This window comes from Sapajus apella, unplaced genomic scaffold (assembly GCF_009761245.1).
Source record: "Sapajus apella isolate SASKATOON/1434 unplaced genomic scaffold, GSC_monkey_1.0 scaffold47, whole genome shotgun sequence".
Lineage (NCBI taxonomy): Eukaryota > Metazoa > Chordata > Mammalia > Primates > Cebidae > Sapajus > Sapajus apella.
In genome coordinates, this window is record NW_022436987.1 from 15963907 (window position 1) to 15985175 (window position 21269).

The 21269-nt window shown below is 36.4% G+C and overlaps 1 protein-coding gene across 2 annotated transcripts in view; it reads left to right on the plus strand.

The window, feature by feature from the left end:
* NELL1 (neural EGFL like 1) overlaps positions 1 to 21269 on the plus strand; it is an 874275-nt gene that overhangs the window by 528954 nt on the left and 324052 nt on the right. For both annotated transcript variants that reach the window (XM_032240986.1, XM_032240987.1), the window contains exon 14: positions 9424 to 9546. In XM_032240986.1, coding sequence (XP_032096877.1) covers positions 9424 to 9546 — 123 coding nt within the window. The remainder of the gene's footprint in view (positions 1 to 9423; positions 9547 to 21269) is intronic.

Consider the following 21269-nt stretch of genomic DNA (forward strand, 5'->3'; position numbering starts at 1 on the left):
GGTTACTTTGAACAAAATAAAGCCACAAACCAGCCAGACCCCCAAATGTGGGGCATTTGTATCCACAATTGAAATGTCTGTCAGGAAGTTCTTTGGGTGCTGATTGGTTTACTAAGAAAAGCAATGTGTTAATTGATCATGGCTCCTGATGCCAGAGTCAGGGTTACAGGGTTGGATTGATTAGAGCCCTCCTGAGACTTTCCATGGACAGGAAAGGAGAAGAAAGGAGAAAGGAACTATGTGATAATGACTACTTAAGTAGTGCTTCAATATGAGTCGAAATAAAAAGCATTGTTGTGATCATTATTATCATAATTAGTGAAGAAATAGCTTGCTGTGACGGTCATTATTTTTTTTTTTGTTCTGATAAGTTGCATATTCCAAATATCTGATAGTCAAACTTAGGTTATACATCAACAATCCTAAATGTGCGTTTTTCACCTTTCTAATCTATAGTCTTATTTCCTAGGGACTATAATTGATTCCAAGCAAATATTTCTTTGGACCTGCAATGAGGCATTCTAATTTAATTTGCCTTAAATGCCTATCTGCTCACAACCATTCTGCCTAAACTATTATCTATAAAGGAAACAGAAAGATTTCTCAATTTTTAAATTAAAAAAAACCCGACATGTAATAAGTGCACATATTTATAGGGTACAGAATGACATTTAAATACATGAATACAATGGGTAATGATCAAATCAGAGTAATTAGCATATCCATCGCCTCAAATATTTATCGTTTCTTTGTGTTAGGAACATTCAAAATCCTATTTTCTAGTATTTAAAAATTTGCAATAAGTTACTGCTAACCATAGTAACTTACCCCATAGTGCTATAGAACACTACAACTTCATCTTTTTATCTAGGTATAATTTTCTATCTCCTAATCAACCTCTCTTTATCCTCCTCTCTCTACTCTTTCCAGCTTCTCATAACCACAAGTCTACAGTCTACTTTTGTGAGCTCAAATTTTTAAAGTCCCAAGTATGAGTGAGAATATGTGGCATTCATCTTTCTGTGCATGACTTATTTTACATAATATAGTGTTCAAAGCTCATCCATGTTGCCACTAATGACAGGATTTTATTCTTTTTACTACTGAGTAGTCTTCCATTGTGTATACATGACACATTTTGAATCCATTCTTCTGTTGATGGACTCTTAGGTTGATTCCATATGTTGGATATTGTGAATAGAGCTGCAGTAAATATGGGGGTGCAAATATCTCTTCAATATACAGATTTTTATTCCTTTAGACAAACATGGTAGTGAGATTGCTGGATCATACAGTGGTTCTATTTTTAGTTTAAGAAACAGCCATACTGTTTTTGAAAAGGGCTGTACTAACTTATATTCCACCAACATTGTATGAGTTCTCTTTCTCTCCATCCTTACTGGCATCTGTTATTGCTTGTCTTTTCAATATAAGCCATTTTAACTGGGGTGAGATAATATCTCACTGTATGTTTTATTTTCATTTCATTAATGATTAATGTCGAGCATTTAAAAAATATACTTGTTCATATTGCTGCCTTCAAAAAAAAGGTGACTGTTCATATTATTTGCCAATTTTTATTTGGGGTTATTTGATTTTGTGCTATTAAATTATTTGAGTTCTTTGTATATTCTGGATATGAATCGCTTGTCACATGATAGCTTGAAAAAATATTGTCCCATTTTCCTCTGTGGATTGTTTCCTTTGCTGTGCAGAAGAATTAGTTTAATATAATTCCACTTATCTATTTTTACTTTTGTTGCCTGTGCTTTTGAAGTCTCACTCAAAAACCTCTGCCCATATCAATGTTCTAAAGCATTTCCCCTGTGTTTTCTTCTAGTAGTTTTATTGATTGACGTCCCACATCTAAGTATTTAATTTACTTTGAGCTGATTTTTGCATATGGTGAGAAATAGGGGTCTAACTTTATTTTTCTGCATTATGAATATCCAGTTTTCCCAGCATGCAGCATTTAAGGAAGAGGTTGCCCTTTCTTCAATGTACGTTGCTGCCACTTTTGCCAAAAATCAGTTGGTTGTTTTATCCGTCTGTTTTTACATTGCTATAAAGAACTACCTGAGACTGGTAATTTATGAAGAAAAGAGGTGGAATTGTCTCTCAGTTCTGCAGGCTGTACAGGAAGCATTAGGGAGACCTCAGGAAACTTAGAGTCATGGTGGAAGGTGAAGAGAAGGAGGCATGACTTGCATGGCAGGAACAGAAGGAAGAGAGCAAAAGGGAGGTGCTACACACTTTTAAGCAACCAGATATCATGAGAACTCACGCACTGTTATGAGAACAGCAAGGGGGAAAATCTGTACCCATGATCTAGTCACGTCCTACCAGGTTCTGCCTCCAACACTGGGGTTTACAATTTGACATGAGATTTGGGCAGGGAAACAAAACCAAACCATATCAGCTGCAAATACATGACTTTATCATTGGGTTTATCATATATATCAAATACATGTTAAATTGGCTTATGTGTCTGTTTTTATGCCAGTATCATGCTGTTGTGGTTGCTATAGCTTTGTAATATATTTTGAAGTCAGGTTGTGTGATGTCCCCAGCTTTATCATTTTAGCTCAGTTCGTTAGTCAGGGATTAACAAACTACAGCAAACTGTTGTTTGCTTTCTTTCTTATATTCTTGTCTGATATTAGTATCAGGGTAATACTGGCCTTATAGAATGAGTTAGGAAGAATTATCTCCTCTTCAGTTTTTGTCATAATTTAGAATAATTGATAGTTAATTATTTTTTAAAATTTACATAGAATTCAGCAATGAAGGCATCCATTCTCAGGGTTTTCTTTGTTGGGAGATTTTTTTACTACTCTTTAAATCTCTTGACTTGTTATGGTCTGTCCAGTGTTCCTATTTCTTTCTGGTTTAAAATTGGTAGGTTACCTGTGTCCAGAAATTTATCAATTTGCTTTAGTTTTCCCAATTTGTTGACATATAGCTGTCATAATAGTTTCTAATGATTGTTTTCTGAGACAGGGCTTGCTCTGTTGCCCAGGCTGGAGTGAAGTGGCATGATCATGGCTGACTGCAGCCTCGATCTCCCAGACTCAAGCGATCCTCTCCCCTCAGCCTCCCAAGTAGTTGGAAGTACAGGTATGAGCCACCATGCCTGGCTAATTCTTGTAGTTTTAGTAGAGATAGGGTTTTGCCATGTTGCTCAGGCTGGTGTCTAACTTCTAGGCTCAAGCAATCCACATGTCTCAGCTTTTCAAAGTGCTGGGATTACAGACGTAAACTACTGTATCCGGCCTAATTGAATGATTCTTTATATTTTTGTAGTATTAGTTATAATGTCCCTCATTTTCAGTTTCTTGAATTTGTTTCTCTAGGTCTTTTCTCATTTTGCCTTAGTCTAGCCAAAGATTTGTTGATTTTGTTTATCTTTTTAAAAAACAAGCTTTTTGTTTCTTTGATCTTTTTTATTGTTTAACTCTCAACTCAGTTTAGTTCTACTCTGATCTGTATTATTTCTTTCCTTCTACTAATTTTGGGTTTGATTGGTTCTTGCTTTTCTAATTTCTTGAGGTGCATCATCAGATTGTTAATTTGAAATCTTTCTATTCTTTTTATGAGAGCTTTTATTGCTATAAATTTGCCTTTTAATACTGGTTTTACTTTGCCCTGGTGGTTTTGATATGTTGTATTTCTGTTTTTCTTTGTTTCAATAATTTTTATGATTTCTATGTTAATTTCTTCATTGACCCAGTGGTCATTCAGGAACATGTTTATTTTCCATGTTTTTATATAGTTTTCAAAGTTCCTCTTGGTATTGATTTTTAGTTTCATTCCATTGTGGTCTGAGAAGAAACTTGATATGATTTTAATTTTTAGGTGATGAACAATGAGAACATATGGACTCAGGAAGGGGAACATCACACACTGGGGTGGGAAATAGGGGAGGGACAGACATTGGGGTCTGTCTGGGGGAAATAGCGGAGGGTGGGGAGTTGGGGAGATATAGCATGGGGAGAAATGAGAGATATAGGTGATGGGGAGGAAGGCAGCAAATCACACTGCCACGTGTGTACCTATGCAACAATCTTGCATGTTCTTCACATGTACCCCAAAACCTAAAATGCAATTAAAAAAAGATTGAAAAAAAAGAAATTTGTTTAGACTTTTGCGGCCTAACATATTTTTTATCCTGGAGAATGTTCTATATGCTGATGAGAAGAGTGTATACTTTGTCATTGGATATATTGTTTTGCAAATGTCTTTTATGTCTATTTGGCCTTAAGTCTAGTTTAAATCCAATCTTTCTTTTTTGATGTTCTGTCTAGATGATCTATTTAATGCTGACAGTGGAGTGTTGAAGCCCCTTATCATTATTGTATTGGAGTCTCTCCTCTCTCTCTTTCTCTCTTCAGATCTAGTAACATTTGCTTTATGAATTTGGGTCCTCCAGTGATGGATGCATGTGTATTTACAATTGTTATATATATTTGCTGAACTGATTCCCTTATCATTATATAATGACATTATTTGTCTTTCTTTTTTCTTTTTTAACTTAGTATCTATTTTATCTGATATAAACATAGTTACTTCTGCTCACTTTTGCTTTCTATTTTTGTGGAATATCTTTTTTTATCCCTTTACTTTTAGATGGTGTGTGTTTTTACAGGTGATATTGTTTCTTATAATCTTCATATAGTTAGGTGTTTTAAAAAATCCATTCAACCAGCCCTTATCTTTTACTTGGGAAATTGAAACCATTTATATTTGAGGTTGATATTGATAGATGAGGACTTACTCCTGTTATTTTGTTAATTGTTTTCTGGTTGTTTTATATACCCTTTGTTCCTTTCTTCCTTTTATTATTTTTGTGGTCTAGTGGTTTTCTGTAATAGTAATATGTTATCCCATTCCCTTTGTATTTGTTTATCTGCTCTACCAGTGAGTTACATATGAGTATTATTTTCGTGAAACTATATGACTCAAAAGAAATTTTAAAAATGTATGTATTGTCCTTCACTTCCCAATGTAAGACTTTGTTAAATTTTTCTTGTAGGTGAGGTCTAGTGGTGAAGAATTTCCTCAGTTTCTGCTTCTCTGAGAAAGTCTTTGCTACTCCATATATGTGAAGGCTAGTTTTTCTGTGTATAGGGTTCTTGGGTGGCATTTTGTTTTTCTTTCGGCACTTTCAATATATCATCCCATTCTTTCCTGGCATGCAGGGCTCTGGTGGAAAATCTGCTGTTAGTCTGATGGAATATGCTTATATGTGATTTGATGTTTTCCTCTTGCTATGTTTAGCATTCCCTCTTTATCTTTGCCTTTTGAAAGTCTGACTGTAATGTGCCCAATTTATTTGGGGGCCCTTAGCTTTCTAAATCTGGATGTTCATATCTCTCACAAGTATTGGGAATTTTTTAGCTAATATTATTAATTTATTGTTATTATTATTTGAGACAAGGTCTCTCTCTGTTACCCAAGCTAGAGTACAGTGGCATGAACATGGTTCACTGCAACCTTGACCTCCTGGGCTCAAGTGATCCTTGGACTCCAAATGCTCCCTGTGCTGGGATCAGGATCTTTAAGGTCTGTGAGGCTCTTCTGTAGCTAGAATTGCTGGTGTCCATGGTGGAAATATGGTTACTGGCCATCTCACACTTTCTTTTTTCCCACAATGTGAGTCCCTCTTGGCTTGAAACTAATTGGTACCGGATGATTTGCTTTACTCTCTTTAAGGCCTTTCTAAGTTTTTATACCTTAGAGGGTCTTCATAACTTTTCTGCTGAATCCCCTTATTCTTCCTTAGATACTCTGTTTGATTTGTGGTTATCTACTGTTTGTTTTTGTCCCTTTTTGGGAAGGTGAGTGTTGGACACCTCTATTTAATCATCTTAATAACGTCTGTCTCAATTCAATTGTAACCACCATCCTATGATTAAGTTTGCCCTCAAGTAATTGTAGCACCAATATTAGTAGAATTAGTAGGAGGAGTAGGAGTAGGAGCAGCAGCAGCAATGATAATCAAATAGCTAACATTTGTAGAGCACTTACTAGCTATAACATGCTATAATAAGTTTTCTACCTATATTAATTAATTTAATTCTCACAACAATCCCAAGTGATAGGTTCTATCATTGTCCACATTTTATAATGAGGAATGTTAGACAGAGAGGTTGGGTAACTTACTTAAGTTCAAATAGCTAGTAATTGGAAAACCAGGATCTTCTAACCTAGGTTGGTGACTTTGGAGTTCATACTCTTAACCTTTAGGCCAGTCCATCTTTCGCAAGCACTTGTCATATATTTTTCAGCGTCCTTAGCAACTGGAAAGGAATGTGAAATTTCTAGAAGAAAACCATATTTTCTTTGGCTATCTCTGTTAAACACCGTTTTGAAGATACTGGTCATTTTGAAGACTTGGGCATAAGTAAAGAAAATGAAATCTGGAAGTTCTGTAGTCTTTCTTCTTTGGGAATAGGTCATATATTCTCAGTAAGTGTATAGATCTCAGTAGGAATTGGGGGCTAGAATACAGGAAGACAATTCGTTGTTGGCATTATGATATCATTTCCACATGTCATGGTTTAGCTTCAGCCACATCCAAATAAACTTCCAGCTGCTCAGTAATGAGTTCATCTAGTGTCTACATTCACAATCTGAGCTTCTCTATTTACCAGTTCTGTGATCTTAGGAAAGTTACGTAAAGTACTTTTGTCTAAGTTTCTTCATTGTAAAATGAGCAAACTTATTTCATTTAATTACTGGGAGAGTTAAATAGTATAATATACATTAAATATTGACTTCAGTGCTTGGCATTCTCTAGGTTCAACACCATTATGTAACGTATTAATAGATAAAGTGAAGGTTGTGGAAAATATGCTACAATTCCTCTCCTCAAAGTCAATTATGGCATTGACAAAACTTGCAAATACCATCACAATATATTATGATATCATTGCCTCCAAAAAGGAAAAGATAGTAAATTTTATAAAAGTTCTAAGGTAGATTAAATTCATGGTCTGGAGAAAAAGTGTGTAAGACTTCATGATCATGGTGAGAGTATGGGTTTGGAGTGGTGCTTAAAGCCAGGCAAAGGCAGATAAGCCAACTATATTGTGAGAAAGTATTGTGGGTCAAGGAAACAACATGAAAAACTAGAGAGAAAGGAACAAACTGATATATGTGCAGGACAGCAATGATACCACCTCATTAGAAAAAAAGATTTTCTTCAAGAATATTGGAAGATGAGACACGGTAGGTAAAGGATGGATCAGGCTTTTAGAATGCTGCGCAGAACCATACGTTTCTCCATACTTGAGCCTGCATGAGCAACTCTAATTGAGAAACCTTGAGCGATCGTGAAAGATTATTTCAAATATTACCTCTTGCAAGAGGACTTTTCTCTTCTTTCCTTTAGAAGGAGTTTCTTCCCTCCAATGAACTCAGTCTAGTTTATCTTTATTCCTCTTATCTGACATGACCACATGTGCTAGTTTGCCTGGGTCATTCTGAGCTATGCTTGTTATTCCAGTATAATTATTAGCAGAGCACCCTTTCATTCTCAAATATTTGTAATGATAAAATATAAGGTCAACTACTTATAACTCTTATCACTCCTCTTCTGTGTTCCAATTAGTTACCTATATTAAAATGTTCAGGGTAGCAGGGACCATATCTGCTCATCTTTGTATTCCCCATACAGACCATAATAATTATTTATTAAATGAATTTAAGGAGGAAGACTGAAAACTGTTGGAGTATAACTCTGAATTCTTAGACTTTTTAATGGTTCCGACATTGTCTGGTATTGCACCTGCACATACTAGGTACTTGATAGGTTTGTAAATTCGAGGAGACATGCACAAGGGCGTACTATTTCTGGAGTGTGCTGGAGTTGACATAGGCACAGACTAGAAGTGTGTCCTCATAAATCTTACCTTCTTTTCTCACTGCTGTGTGACCTGTGCACATTTCTCACTGATAGTTTGGGTTGGTTTTAAGGCCTAAAGAAAAATTTTATTTGGAAAATATCCCAGGTGTTAAATCAAGAATCAGATGTATGTGTGTGTCCTACCTTTATTGTGTGTGTATGATGAAAACAGTTCTATTTTTCAGAATTTAACCTTTCTCATTACTGGGCCCTTGTTAGGAAATTAAAATAAAAGGTAATCAAGACGGATAATATTTCAGCTGATTAGTACATTGGTTGAACAAGTCACTTACCAAACTATGTTGAATATTTTGTTTTGCTCCAATTAGTGTTATTTCCTTGAGATTTATAGCTGGAATTTCCATTCTTGTTTTACAACTTTTTTTTATTATTTGAATAGTCCTACTGGATTTTTCTTCTTAAAATTTGTGAGAAGTTATACTAGCAGATGTTAAAAGGAATAAAGGGCATAAACTTTGCCATATTGTTTGTTTATAGAATAGTTATTTGAATAACTCTACAAACTTACTGAGTATGAGAGGAAATTACGGTTATTATGAAACCTTAGTTTCTAACTTGGAATCTTTTCATCTGTTTTGTCAGGTCAGGTTGGGTTCCCTCTAGGCCTTATGGATTAAGGATGCCACAGCTATTTGAATATATATAACCATATCAGTGCATGGCAGGAAGCTACCCAGAGGTTAGATTCTGAACCTGTGACAGCGGGCTGTGTGGAGAATTAGAGTCACACTGCTGAAGGCCCTTAAACAGAGGCCTCAGAGTAAATCCTTTCCTATTCTCAGCACAATCCTCTGCTCACCAGCCTTTCCTGTGACCACTGATACTCCTTTGAAAATTTTGTTGGGAAATTCTCCTTTGCTAGGCTATATTCACTGGCCTTCCTCTGCAGTTTAAAGCCATGGAATCTCTCATATAAGTTATTTTTCCTCCTTTGTCTTTTTTTTTTTTTTTTTAACCTGAATGGAATGTTTCTCATTGTGGACATTTTTCAGCATTGTGGACATTGTAGGCTGGCTAGTTGTTTTGAGCTCTCCTGCACATTGTGCAATGGTTAGCAGCATTCCTGGCCTTTATTCCCTAGATTTCCGTATCACTTTCTGTTCTGAATCATGGCAACCCAAAATACCCTGTGACATATATGTTTGTAGGGTGAGGCAGTGCAAAATTCCCCCTATTGAGAAACATTACCTTGCGATCTGTGTGAAAAGCTTTTTAGAAAGTGGAAGAAACAATGGCCTTAGGGCAGCACTTAGCAATCCTGTGATGTGTGTAACTTGTGTGACTTCTCTGACACTGTTTCTTTACCTGCAATGTAGGGATAATAATATCTTTAGTTCAGAATTTAAATTTCAACAGAAACTTTCAGGCACATGGTAAGGTACTAACAAGTGGTAGTCACCGTGATTCTTACTTGGTGAATTCCAGCTAAGTTTCCCAATGCCAGTAATTCCAACTTATGAAAAGGTGTTTCTCTTTTTTTCTCACCCTGGAAACAGAGCATGATGAATGTGGCAGTGGCCAGCACAACTGTGATGAGAATGCCATCTGTACCAACACTGTCCAGGGACACAGCTGCACCTGCAAACCGGGTTACGTGGGGAACGGGACCATCTGCAAAGGTAGGCTTGCCACCTTAGGGGAGAGCTGTGAGCCCCCATTTTGCCTGGGCTCTCGGCACTCATGTATCGGAGTTTGCTGCTCCTGGTTTATCAACTAGCAAGGGTTCTGTGCATCAGAGAAAAAGAAAAATGCTTCAGGTTTAGCTTTTGAGTTGAAAGAAAAAGGTGTAGGTGTGGGTCAGGGTTGCAGTTACACAACTCAATGGCTCTGTTTAGCTTTGCCTCTTGGCCTGAGTTTGGGAGGGAAGCTTCAATTGTGGACACTGGCTCTTCTTTCCTGAGCTTTCCTCAGAGGGCAAGTAGTCCCTGTTTCTGTTCACACTTGAGATATCTGCTTGGGTAGGAAAGTTACAGTTGTAGCCTCTCTCACTGTCTGAGAGCAGTTTATCAATCCAGAAGCCAGTGCTCTGGCTTCCCTTAGCATTTAGAATAAATTAAAATTCTTCCTTCTGGGTTATGAGGGCATTCAGCATCTGGTCCCTGGCTTCTCACAGCTGACACCTCTCTTTCCTCTCACCCTCAATCCCTTTATCTCAGCCTACTGGGTCCCTGTTACTCCTTCAGCATTGCTGTTGTCTCAGCCTCAGTGCTCATGTCTTTCATGTCTATACTCAAATATCCCCTCATCACAGAAACGTTCTTTGACCACCCTATCTAAAACAGCAAGCTTAGTACCTCTTAGCCCGTACCATGCTTGGTTTTTTCCTTCACAAACACAACCTGACAGAACATTACACGTTTATGTGTTTGCTTGTCTCTGTGTTATCTGCCTCCCTACTAGGATGTAAGCTTCATGACAGTGAAGACTTGATCTTGTCCCCCTGCTGTCCCTGGTGTTTAGACTGGTCCCTTGCACACAATAGGTGCTTGTTTACTATGTGTTAACTCACCAAATCATCAAAGACGAAAGGCACAATCACAATGAAAAACATAGGCAACAGGAACAAGAAAATGAAAAACATCCTATGAGGTAGGTATTATTATCATCCTCATTTTAGAAGCAATAAGATTGAGACACAGAGAGGTTAAGTAACTTGCCCAAAGACAAGTAAACACATTATCAGTATTCCTCTGCAGGGATGAAATGCTAGTAATGAGTGAAAAATAATTTACAATGATTAACTCACCATATTTATGGACTGGATTGGGGAAGAGTTTAAAAACATTGGTTTTATTCTGTGTTGGTTAAGGTGAGGCAAGCAGAAAGCCTAATACATGACTGTGAGTGAAAATTGGTAAAACTCTTATTTTTTAACAGCAATTTGACTAAATTTATCAATACTCAAAGTAGGTATTCTATTGATTCCATCAATTTTACGTCTTGAAATTTATTCTAAAGAGCATAGGCTCATGAAGAGGGGAAAATTTACGTAGAGTGTTTCTTTGCAGCATTGTTTAGATTCACTGAAAACTGGAAACAACCAAAATATCCATCAGTCATGGAGTGATTACATTTATTTTGGCATATGCATTTTGTAGAGTAGAATGCAGTGGTTTAAAACTCTAAATGTTTGTATTTACACACATGCACACACACAGATGCATACATACACATGCACATTGCATTGAAAGATACCCAAGACATATTTTTGAGAAAAAAAGAAAAAGAAATAAAATCAAGTTCAGAAAAATATAGGATATAGTGTCATCAAATATGTAAGTTAATATTTATAAATATCTATATACATATTTACGTAAATGCATAAAGACTGGAAATGTGCAAACTAGTCATCTTATTACCTATGGGTGTGTGAAAGAAGAAAATTCACTTATTGCTGTGAATTCCATATTAGTTCATTTATTCCAGTGGTCTTTTATACATGAATATTTGTGTGTATTTTTAATAAAGTACCATGAAGTGAATAAACTAGTGCTCAGCTTTTTTAAAAGTCTGAGGATATTTCCAAAGGAAAACAAGGAAACAGAAACGTTAATATAATTCCATGGATTATCAAGCCCACTGCTGGTACCTGCATGCTGGTGCTATAAATCTGAGGAGCAACATAGGGATTTTAACGCACTTTTTCCAGAATTATGTTACCTCATAAAATAATATTAATTGCCCTTGTCCAGTGAGTTTGTATTTGCCAAGTTCTCTCTTGCCATTGTGATAAGTGATGGTTTCACCTTCCTGGAATTTTGTAAGTCCAGCTGTGAAAAAATACGAGTTCAAATAATGTGCCTGGTGTCCACAGACTGTGAGGGGAAACATATCTTGCTTTGTAAGTTATGAATTAGGGAAAATAATTTTCTTAAAGTGATTCTCATAATCAATTATGCTGACCTCAGTAAGGAAAAGTCTTGTGTTTCATAAATGCAGCATGGGAAGGCAATATGGTGGAACTGAACAATTGGACAAAGAGCTTGTGCTCTTTACAGCTGCTTTAACTACCGGTACTCTACACCTGCTTTTATTAGTGGTGAATTGTAACTTTTATGTTTTTATATATTAAAATTTGGTTAGGGCCAGGTGTGGTGGTTCATGCCTGTAATCCCAGCACTTTAGAAGGCCGAGGGAGGCGGATCACCTGAGGTCAGGAGTTCTAGACCAGCCTGGCCAATGTGGTGAAACCGCATCTCTATTAAAAGAAAATACAAAAATGAGCTGGGCATCGTGGCACATGGCTGTAATCCTAGCTATTCAAGAGGCTGAGGCAGGAGAATCGCTTGAACCCAGGAGGGGGAGGTTGCAATGAGCTGAGATCATGCCACTGCACTCCAGCCTGGGGGACAGAGCAAGACTCCATCTCAAAAAAAAAAAAAATTTTTTTTTTTGGTTAGTATCACTTTTCCTGCTTGTCAAACAGTATTACTGCATAGAATCACTAAGGAAATATATATTGAATGTTTGAAACTATTAAATGCTGTACAAACTAAAGACTATTATTAGTGTTATAATAAGGAAGAAGGAAGAGGATGGCAGTTTATGGCTTTCTGCCTGAAGTACCCAAATTTGTGTCTCAATTTCAGGGTACACATTTTATAGTTAACTTTGCCACCTGTAACTGAAACATTTACAGTGGGAATTGGACAAGAATAACCAGACAACTTGAGCTAAGACTTTTTGTTTTTTTGAGACAGAGTCTTGCTCTGTCATCCAGACAGTGCAGTGGTTTGATATCAGCTCACTGCAACCTCCACCTCTCGGCTTCATGCGATTATCCTGCCTCAGCCTCCTGAGTAGCTGGGACTGCAGATGTGCACCACCACACCCAGCTAATTTTTGTATTTTTAATAAAGATGGGTTTCACCATGTTGGCCAGGCTGTCTTCCAACTCCTGACCTCAAGTGATTTGCTTGCCTCAGCCTCTCCAAGTGTTGGGATTACAAGCATGAGCCACTGCTCTTGGCAGAACTAAATCATTTTAAGTGTTAAATATAGAAAATCTTTTCTAGATAGACATGGTCTTGTTCATAGACTTGACTAAATATTGATAGAAGTAAACAGTTAACATGGCTTTTAGTAAGCATTACACAAGGCAGCAGTTGCTAATTGGTTTGAATTCTCTCAGATGGGCTTCCATGGTGGCTGATGCCTATGTAAGGCCTCTTTTCTTCTTTTGGATGGAAAATACTTGTTCAGCTACAAAAACTATTGCTAATTGTATGCAAGACACCTTGATATATGTGTTTGTATATATTATCTCATTTAATTCCCACCATAACCTTGAGAAGTTGATGCCATTATTCTATTTCACAAGTAAATTTTGAGTAAGACACAGTTGAATCTGATTTAACTCAACTACTGGAACTGCTTTTAGTTTGTTCCCTCTCTTTCCTCATTTTTCCTCCCCCTTTTTCTTCTCTTTTTCTTTCCTCTTCCTCCCTTGGCTATTCATCATTTAATCTGTCACACACATTATATTCTAACTAGAAACTAAAGAGAAAACAGAAAGGAAAGAGAGTGCACAATGACAATCTAGAATTTTTTTTTTAAGAAATTACATATTTAATAAATAGACTAAAGTTGTTCTGTAACTATGCAACTTGTTTTGCTCGATATTTGGCATTTGAGTTTAAATGGACAAAACGCTTGCAAAGAGTTTGAAGTCAGATTTGCATTACCTGACATGAGGGTTAGGCTTATCTGCAGCAGGGTGTTTATCTGCTTTCCCAGTCCTGCATTAATGACAAAACAGAAAGTGAGCTTTAACTAGGCAGTTGTCAACATGTAGCCGATAGACTAAGTCTTCTCTCTTATCTGTCATTAGCTGTGGATAGGTTGTGGTGATCTTTGAAAGCATTCTTATCTTAATGACTGATAAAATATACAGTAAGTATGAATTCTGTGTCTGGGTACCAAAAGAGCAAAAACAAATAAGACAAGGCCCCAGGGATTTTACCATTCAGTGTTGGAGAAAGATTTTAACAAATTTTTCCAACCCAACAGAATATTTACAAAATGGTATTATCGCATGTGAAAGAGGCTTATAAAGAATTACTGAAAATACAGAGCTATGTGAAAAGCATATGCACTAGTTAGGATTCCTTTGGTTGCAAGTAATAGAAATCCACTGGGAAACTGGCTATGTAATTTGCAGAATCCAGAGAAAAACGCAAGCATAGGCTCCTTGTTCAAAAAGCAGGAAAAACTTGCTAATTAGATACTAAAATACAAAGCTTCAAATTTTTCCCATGATCTCTCTCTTCTCCTGTCGTGAAGTTTTGGATTTGCTATTTAATATTGCTCCCTTAGCCTTGGGAATATTTTTGGGGTGAATGCTGGCCCTATAGGAGCTTCAGGCCCATCTTGCCACTTGGTATACTTATGTGGCCCACTCACTTTGGGGTTTCTCACTCCCTGACCCGTGCACCATGATTGGGTCTAGGACAAGGAAGTAGAGTCAAGTATCTTTCCTTCTCTCAAGAAATCATCTAACCAACTTTAATGTTGACTGCTTTTCAAAGAAAATCGCTACAATAAAATTCAGTTCACCATAGAAACTCCAGGAATAGAGATGAAATCTTTATTTTAAGGCTCTTTAGAATCCTGTAGTGCTCTGAGGCCATTCATTATGAGTATGTTTGCATTGAGTACATGTGCAGACAAGCTGCTTCCTGGAAATTTCTGTTTGATGAGCTGGTGATAAACTGTGTACAAGGAAAACACAGAAAGCCAGAAACAGAAGGCCAGAGGTTTGATACAGACAGAAAGATTAATGTGACAGATCATGCTAAAGATGTAAACACAATCCTGAATTAAATAAGTCAAATAAACATCTCACATGTACAAAGATGTTTTCCAGAGGCTCACAGGCAGTATGAGAGAAAGGAAGAGGGAAAGGGAGAATAGAAAGGTAAGTTGTTCTAGTAAGGTATCACAAAGGATAATAAACTTTATAAACTACTGGGCTGTGAATCAGAGAACATGAAATTTGGGGAGTTTGAAGAAGAAAGAGAAATAGCAAGCCTTTGGCAAAAGTACTTAACAGCACTCTAGACATAGTTTTGAAACATGATTAATGTAATGAGGAAGAATTCGGGAAGGTGCCAATTTAAAATTCTGCCCTTAGGTGCCTTTATTTAGACAAAATATTGGAAAGAATGATGAGAGGCAAGACTGTCTGATATTAGGGGAGGGTTTGACTCAGTTAGGGCCAGGCCCATTTGTAAGAAACACATTCATATTGAAAACCAGGGAAGGATTGTGAGCATATTTCTAAGAGTGCTCTTCTGGTTATAGAGCAATTTCATAACAGTTTAAGAAAGGGTTTGAGACTGTACCTCACATAGGATTGATTTATAAAGTCAGAAAGCAGGTAAATTAGAGGTGACTTAGGGTCAGACTCAATCAATCAGAAGAATCTTTGCAGCAAATGTGGACTATGCTCATTGCAATGAGTGCCAGTTAAAATTTCCCACCTATAGAGGTTGATGTTGGGGGAGGTGTACCTTTGGTACTGTTTAAGCTTCTCTTCAGAGTCATATTGAAATAATTGAACCAGGTGATATTACTATAAGGAATTTGAATTTTAAATTTCTTTAGAACTATTTAGATGATTTGATCATAAATGAAAAGCCTAAAGACAAGACTGATATAAATGTGGTTGACAAAAATCCCTTCTTAGTTAAGTTTCATCAGTTATCACAAAGTGCTCTTAACACAGGGATACATGTTTAACATATAGTGGTAAGAATTCGTTTGTCAAGGTATGCAGAACCTTAATGTCATGCTTAAATAGGTATAGAATGATGGGAAAAAAATACATATTTTTTCTCTTAATCTATTTTCTTTGAATAAAGTCTAAACTTATTAGCAAGGCACTCAAGGCCCTGTGACATGTGGTTCCGTATGAATAGTTTGAACCTCATCTCTTAAGGTATCATCTTTTCCCATTACCTTGCCAGTCACATCTGAGAGTGAACTAATCATTCTCCCAAAAGACTAGGCCCAATGAATGAGTTCCTGAACACTTTCCCTCTCCTTGTGATCATTTATTTTGTGGAGTACTTAATTCAATCCTCCTCTTATTCCAATTGAAATCCTATTCATCCCTTACAGTCCAGCTCAAGTCCCATTTTTCCTTGATCTTCTGAGTCAGAATTAATTGTTTGTCCTCTCGATTTTGCTTCTAGTATTCAATGTATTATGGCTTGTTAAATTTAGCTATTTATATTTTAGCCTTTGCCACATAAAACCGTGTGCATAATGGGTACTCAATAAATATATAGATGCAAAATGAGAATTGGCCAGTTGATTTGATGTAAATCAACTCTACTCTTGTAGCTTGATGTATTAATTACTATGGAATCTATACCACTATTCTGAAAAATCAAAGAAAAATTAAAATCATGAAGTAAATTCTTGTGTAATATGTATTTTAATGTTTTGGAAAATCATCAGTGGACCTGCTATTTAAATTCAAGGACATTGTCTGTTGCATACACAAAATTTATTCTATTTTATGTTTAATGCCTATAAATATTGAATGTCCAATAGACACTGAATATAATTATATCAGAAATAATCAAATCCTTTGGCCTATTTTGAGAGGCAATAAGCAGGAGAAGTGTAGCTTCCTTTTTGCATAATGTCTATTTTAAAATATTCTTTATTGACCTTTTTAGACTAATTCAGTTATTCTGCAATTATATTGTGATCTAGGCTTAGAGCTGGGTGGTACTGAATACACTGGACAGCCAAGGCAACAAGGGAGACATGACAAGTTACTAAACACACGTTAAGAAATAAAAGAAGGCCTGCCAGCCACTTGGGAGAAACATACTTTTGCCTATAGTTTGCCTTTTAAGAAGGCAAGTGTAAACAAAGAAAAGCCAGTGTAAACAAAGTTTTACAGCGTGACTTTGGGACTGTAGATTGGCCGGTTCACATCCTTCAAATCTGTAAAATATCTATGGGCTGATTTTTACTGATATATTGGCCAAATATTTATTATAGCTTTTTATCCCTTTTCCTGAGATACATTATGATTCAGCCCTCAGCTATTAATATATTTCTTGTCCATGGGATCCTGAAATTAGTCCCCAGGAGGGCAAGGCACAGGACTATGGCTGACCCACCCTGCTCATTCTGCAGAACATTCAAATTGGGCAACTCCCTATAGGATCTGAAATAATATTATCAAGGTAGAAAGAAGCAACACACATTTTCTGTATTTCTCCTTGTTACTTTAGTTTTGTATAGTAGTACCCCAGGCACTCAATTTTCTGATTAAATCTCTTTGGGATGATCAACATTCTGAGATACCGAAGGCTCTTTATAGTAGAACTCTTAAACATGGTTCTAGATATATTTTCAAGTACTCCCTTTCCACAAAACTGAATGAATCTTTTTTTCTTACATGTACCTATTCTCTTTAGTTTTATAATTCAATCTTTTTTCTCTTCTTAGAGTGCCCATCTATAATATCATTAATTTTTTGGCTTGCTGGAATTAATTTATAAATCAAGGCAATCATCATAGAAATTATTGAACAAATATTTATCGTTTACTTAAGATGGGCAAGGCACTATGCTAGGCTCTGGTTATCTAATTAGAAAAAGACAAAGGTAGTCTAATGATCAGGCTATAGTCTAAATGGAGCTAAACCTCTCTGAAGCATTTAAAATCATCAATCCTTCCTTATTCTGTAAACATTTTATTTCAGAGATGCTCATATTCTGCTGGGTTTCCTCCTATCTCAGGTACCTCCTTTGATTATTTGATGGATTCTTCTTTGTAGTCAGTAAATGCTGTACTGGCTCAACATTTCCTTTCTCTTTTTCCTTGCCTAGCTAATTGTGTCCAAATATAATGGCTTTAAATACCATCTATATGCTAATGACTACTAAATTTATATCTTCAACCCCAACCTTTTCCCTGATTTCTCCAGAGTCACATCTTCAGTCATTTACTTGAAATGTCCACTTGGATCCATTACAGGTATCTCAAACCTAGCACAGCCAAACAGGATCCTTGGTACATTCTTCACATAGCAGATTTCTCATTTCTACTTCTTTCCCATCTTAGACGATGGGATTACCATTCACCAGGTTGCTCAGATAAAGCAATCTAAGCATTTTCCTTGATTTCTCTCTCTCTCAGATTTGTTATCAACCCATCAACAAGTCTATCATCTCTCCCTTCACAATATCTCAAATACAACTATTTCTTATCATGTCCATAACTTTGTCTCAGTTTAACCCATGATCATCTCTCCATGGAATATTGCCCTAAAAAGAGCTAGATGTAGAATTTTGGAGGCTGTGGAATTGATGGTGAAAATATGATAACTTCTATTTTCTCAATAAAATATAAAATGCAGTCATATATTGAAGAATGCGGTTAGGATTGATGTTGAAATCACTGGTAAGGATAACCAGAGAAGAAACACTTTAATAAATGAGAGGTTGTAGTGGAGAGGGACAGGTAGGGGAAAGTGGCAAAATGAGCTTCGTAGGAGAAAGGGGCTTTGCTGGAGAAAAGGGATCTAGTCTCGAAATGAAAATGGGAAACAAAAAGTATCACCTCTTTTTCTGAGGTTCAAAGAATTATAAAGAAAAATATAGCCTCTGCCTAGGTTGGCAGCAGAAGACCCAATTCTTAACTAAGATGGAAGACTGAAGAGGTTGTTGTAAGAGCTGCTGCTGATACAAAGAGAATTCTGTTATAACCATTAGGTGCATGGACTTGGGAGGAAGATACGTTGGGTTCAAATTCAGGTACTTCTGTTTACTAGCTATGTGACCTTGAGCAAGTAACTGAATTTTTCTAAAATTCAGTTATCTTCACCTGTGAAAGGTGACTATAAAAGAACAAATTTTAACATATAAGTTTATGTATCTAAACCTCAGTTTCTTTATTTTTAAGGGAGAACTCTAAGGGTACTACTTTATGCGACTTTAAAAATTAAATGAGATAATACACTTATAGTACATAGTTTAGTGTTTGGAACACTGTAGTTTCTCAGTAGACATTAGCAATTGTCAATATTATTGTTACCATAATTACAGATCCACTGACATTTTTCTTCTTACCATCTTTATTGATATCATTACTTTTCTCTTAGAACCTATGGTGGTTCTTGCTCTGTAGTATTTAATAAACATTATGTATATACTACACACATATTTATACAGATGATAGTAATTTTCTGTCCTTATTTAATGTTCTAATTGCCTTTCTGACATATATGTTGTATATATTACTATATTTCCCATCATACCTACAACAGAGACGGATCATCTCAATATATATTTATTGGAAAAAATAAAAATGAATAACTCAAACCTTATAATCCAAGATACTGCCATATACATCTTCCCACCCACGTGTGGCATGTACTCTTGAATAGGACATTGTCTTTTCATATGTGTCCTGGCCTAACTGTGACCAGTGGGAAACATTTGTGAGACACAGGTCAGTATTCTAATATGTAGCCTGAAACAGCATGGAATAAATTTCTTTGTAGGTCATTTAACTCTGAATCATAAATAAAATCAGGATCACTTTGTTCCAGAAAAATGGAATAGTACCCTACCACTGCTTTTTGGAGGTATGAGGTATCATTACTCTTTTCTCCACTTCTACACATTTGACTCAGTAGGTGATAGATACAGGACAGTGTGGGAATCACAGTCCCACATCTATCTTGGTTCTCTTGAATCAAGTGAACCAAGATAGGTGGTTCTTTGTTCTCTGAGACCATCAGACCCCACTGCAGGGCTGGCCTCTTCTCACTTCTCAGTTGTAGGAGGAGAAGGTGGAACCGGGGATGCAGAGAACTGTGAGATATTTGCTCTACTGATGATGTAGAAATGGAGATTTCCCTACACCTGAGTATGGGAGGTCCAAGTAAAGAAATGGTTTGTGCCTTTCTGGAATCAGAGTCTCTGGCAAACATGAACCAATCTTCGTCATACTTGCCCCATAGACATTCCTCCCCATAAGGTCAAAAGCTATTACTTGGGTAATAAATAGATTTAAAGCAATCATTCCATTACCATTCCCTCCTGAAGTCTGGAGAAGATAAATGATAAGGACCTTCTCTTACCCTCACTATTCCACCCTCATAGATGCTACCCATTTTAGATGTACTGTTCATATTGTTTGTAAAAGTAGACTGATAGTACTGTTAACATGATTATTAACTGCAGTATAAGCAATGTTAAAATAACTTCAAATTGCTTTGCAAAATCTCTGTCATAAAAATGCTTACCAACAAGCACTGATACTAAATTTAGATGTGGGAGTATTTGTTATAATCCTGAAGGGAGAGGGGGAGCTTTATAATAAGTTCTATTTAGTTCTAAGACAAAGAAGAGTGTTTAGGCCCAGAGAAGGTTATTATGCTTAAAGTTCTGATCATGTTTTCTTTGAAAAATGTGTCTCAAACTAGAAAGTAAAACTAATGATCTCATCTAAGTTATCTAGACACATTTATGTTTACCAGTTTGATAAACAACTGCAGATAGACACAGAAGCTGCATTTGCAGTCTTGAACCCAGCAATAGTGCATTAACAAGATTGGACCAAGGCAAAGGAACTTATGTGGCACAAGATACAATGTATTGATTGTGATCTTTTGGCTTAACAAGGTGGACCTTGATGTAGCCTCCTCCTGGCCTTTAATATTCCTTTCTTTCAAGTGCCTTTCTAGTGGTCAAAAACAGAGTCTCCTGAATGCACTTAACATACTTTCCATCACTTACCAAATCAGTGCTTACCTTTTAAAGTTTGCAGCCCAGTAGATAGTAACTATATCCCTAGAGGCTTAAGGGAAACATGTTAAACCAGATCAGCTTGTATCTCAGAGGGAGTGGAAATCTGACACTTAGACAAGTGCTGATTCTTTTGAGTGCATCTCCAGGCTGCACTTTGCTTAGTTACATAGATGTTTGTTAACCATAATTGTCACATCTGAAATGACCCATAAGATTAGCAAAGCCATATACATATATCGTTCAATTTTATTTTAGAACAGGTTACCAAACATTGACTTTCTCTCAAGCAATCAGAGTAAGATTGTTTTCCTTTCCTTAGTAACAATTCTCAATGGACCAGGAGACTTTAGGAAACATTGTTGAAAGATTTCATTGTCAATATGTAGGTTATCTACTGGATTATGATCTGTTTTGGGTAGCAGTCATTTGCAAAAATATTTACAGTATTTAACAGCTGCTACTATTATAGAATGGCAGCCAGTTCTACTTGATATGTCAATATCAACTCAGGTTATGGGCAGAGTATTTAAGTAGAGCCAAAGAACTATTTCACGTGGTTG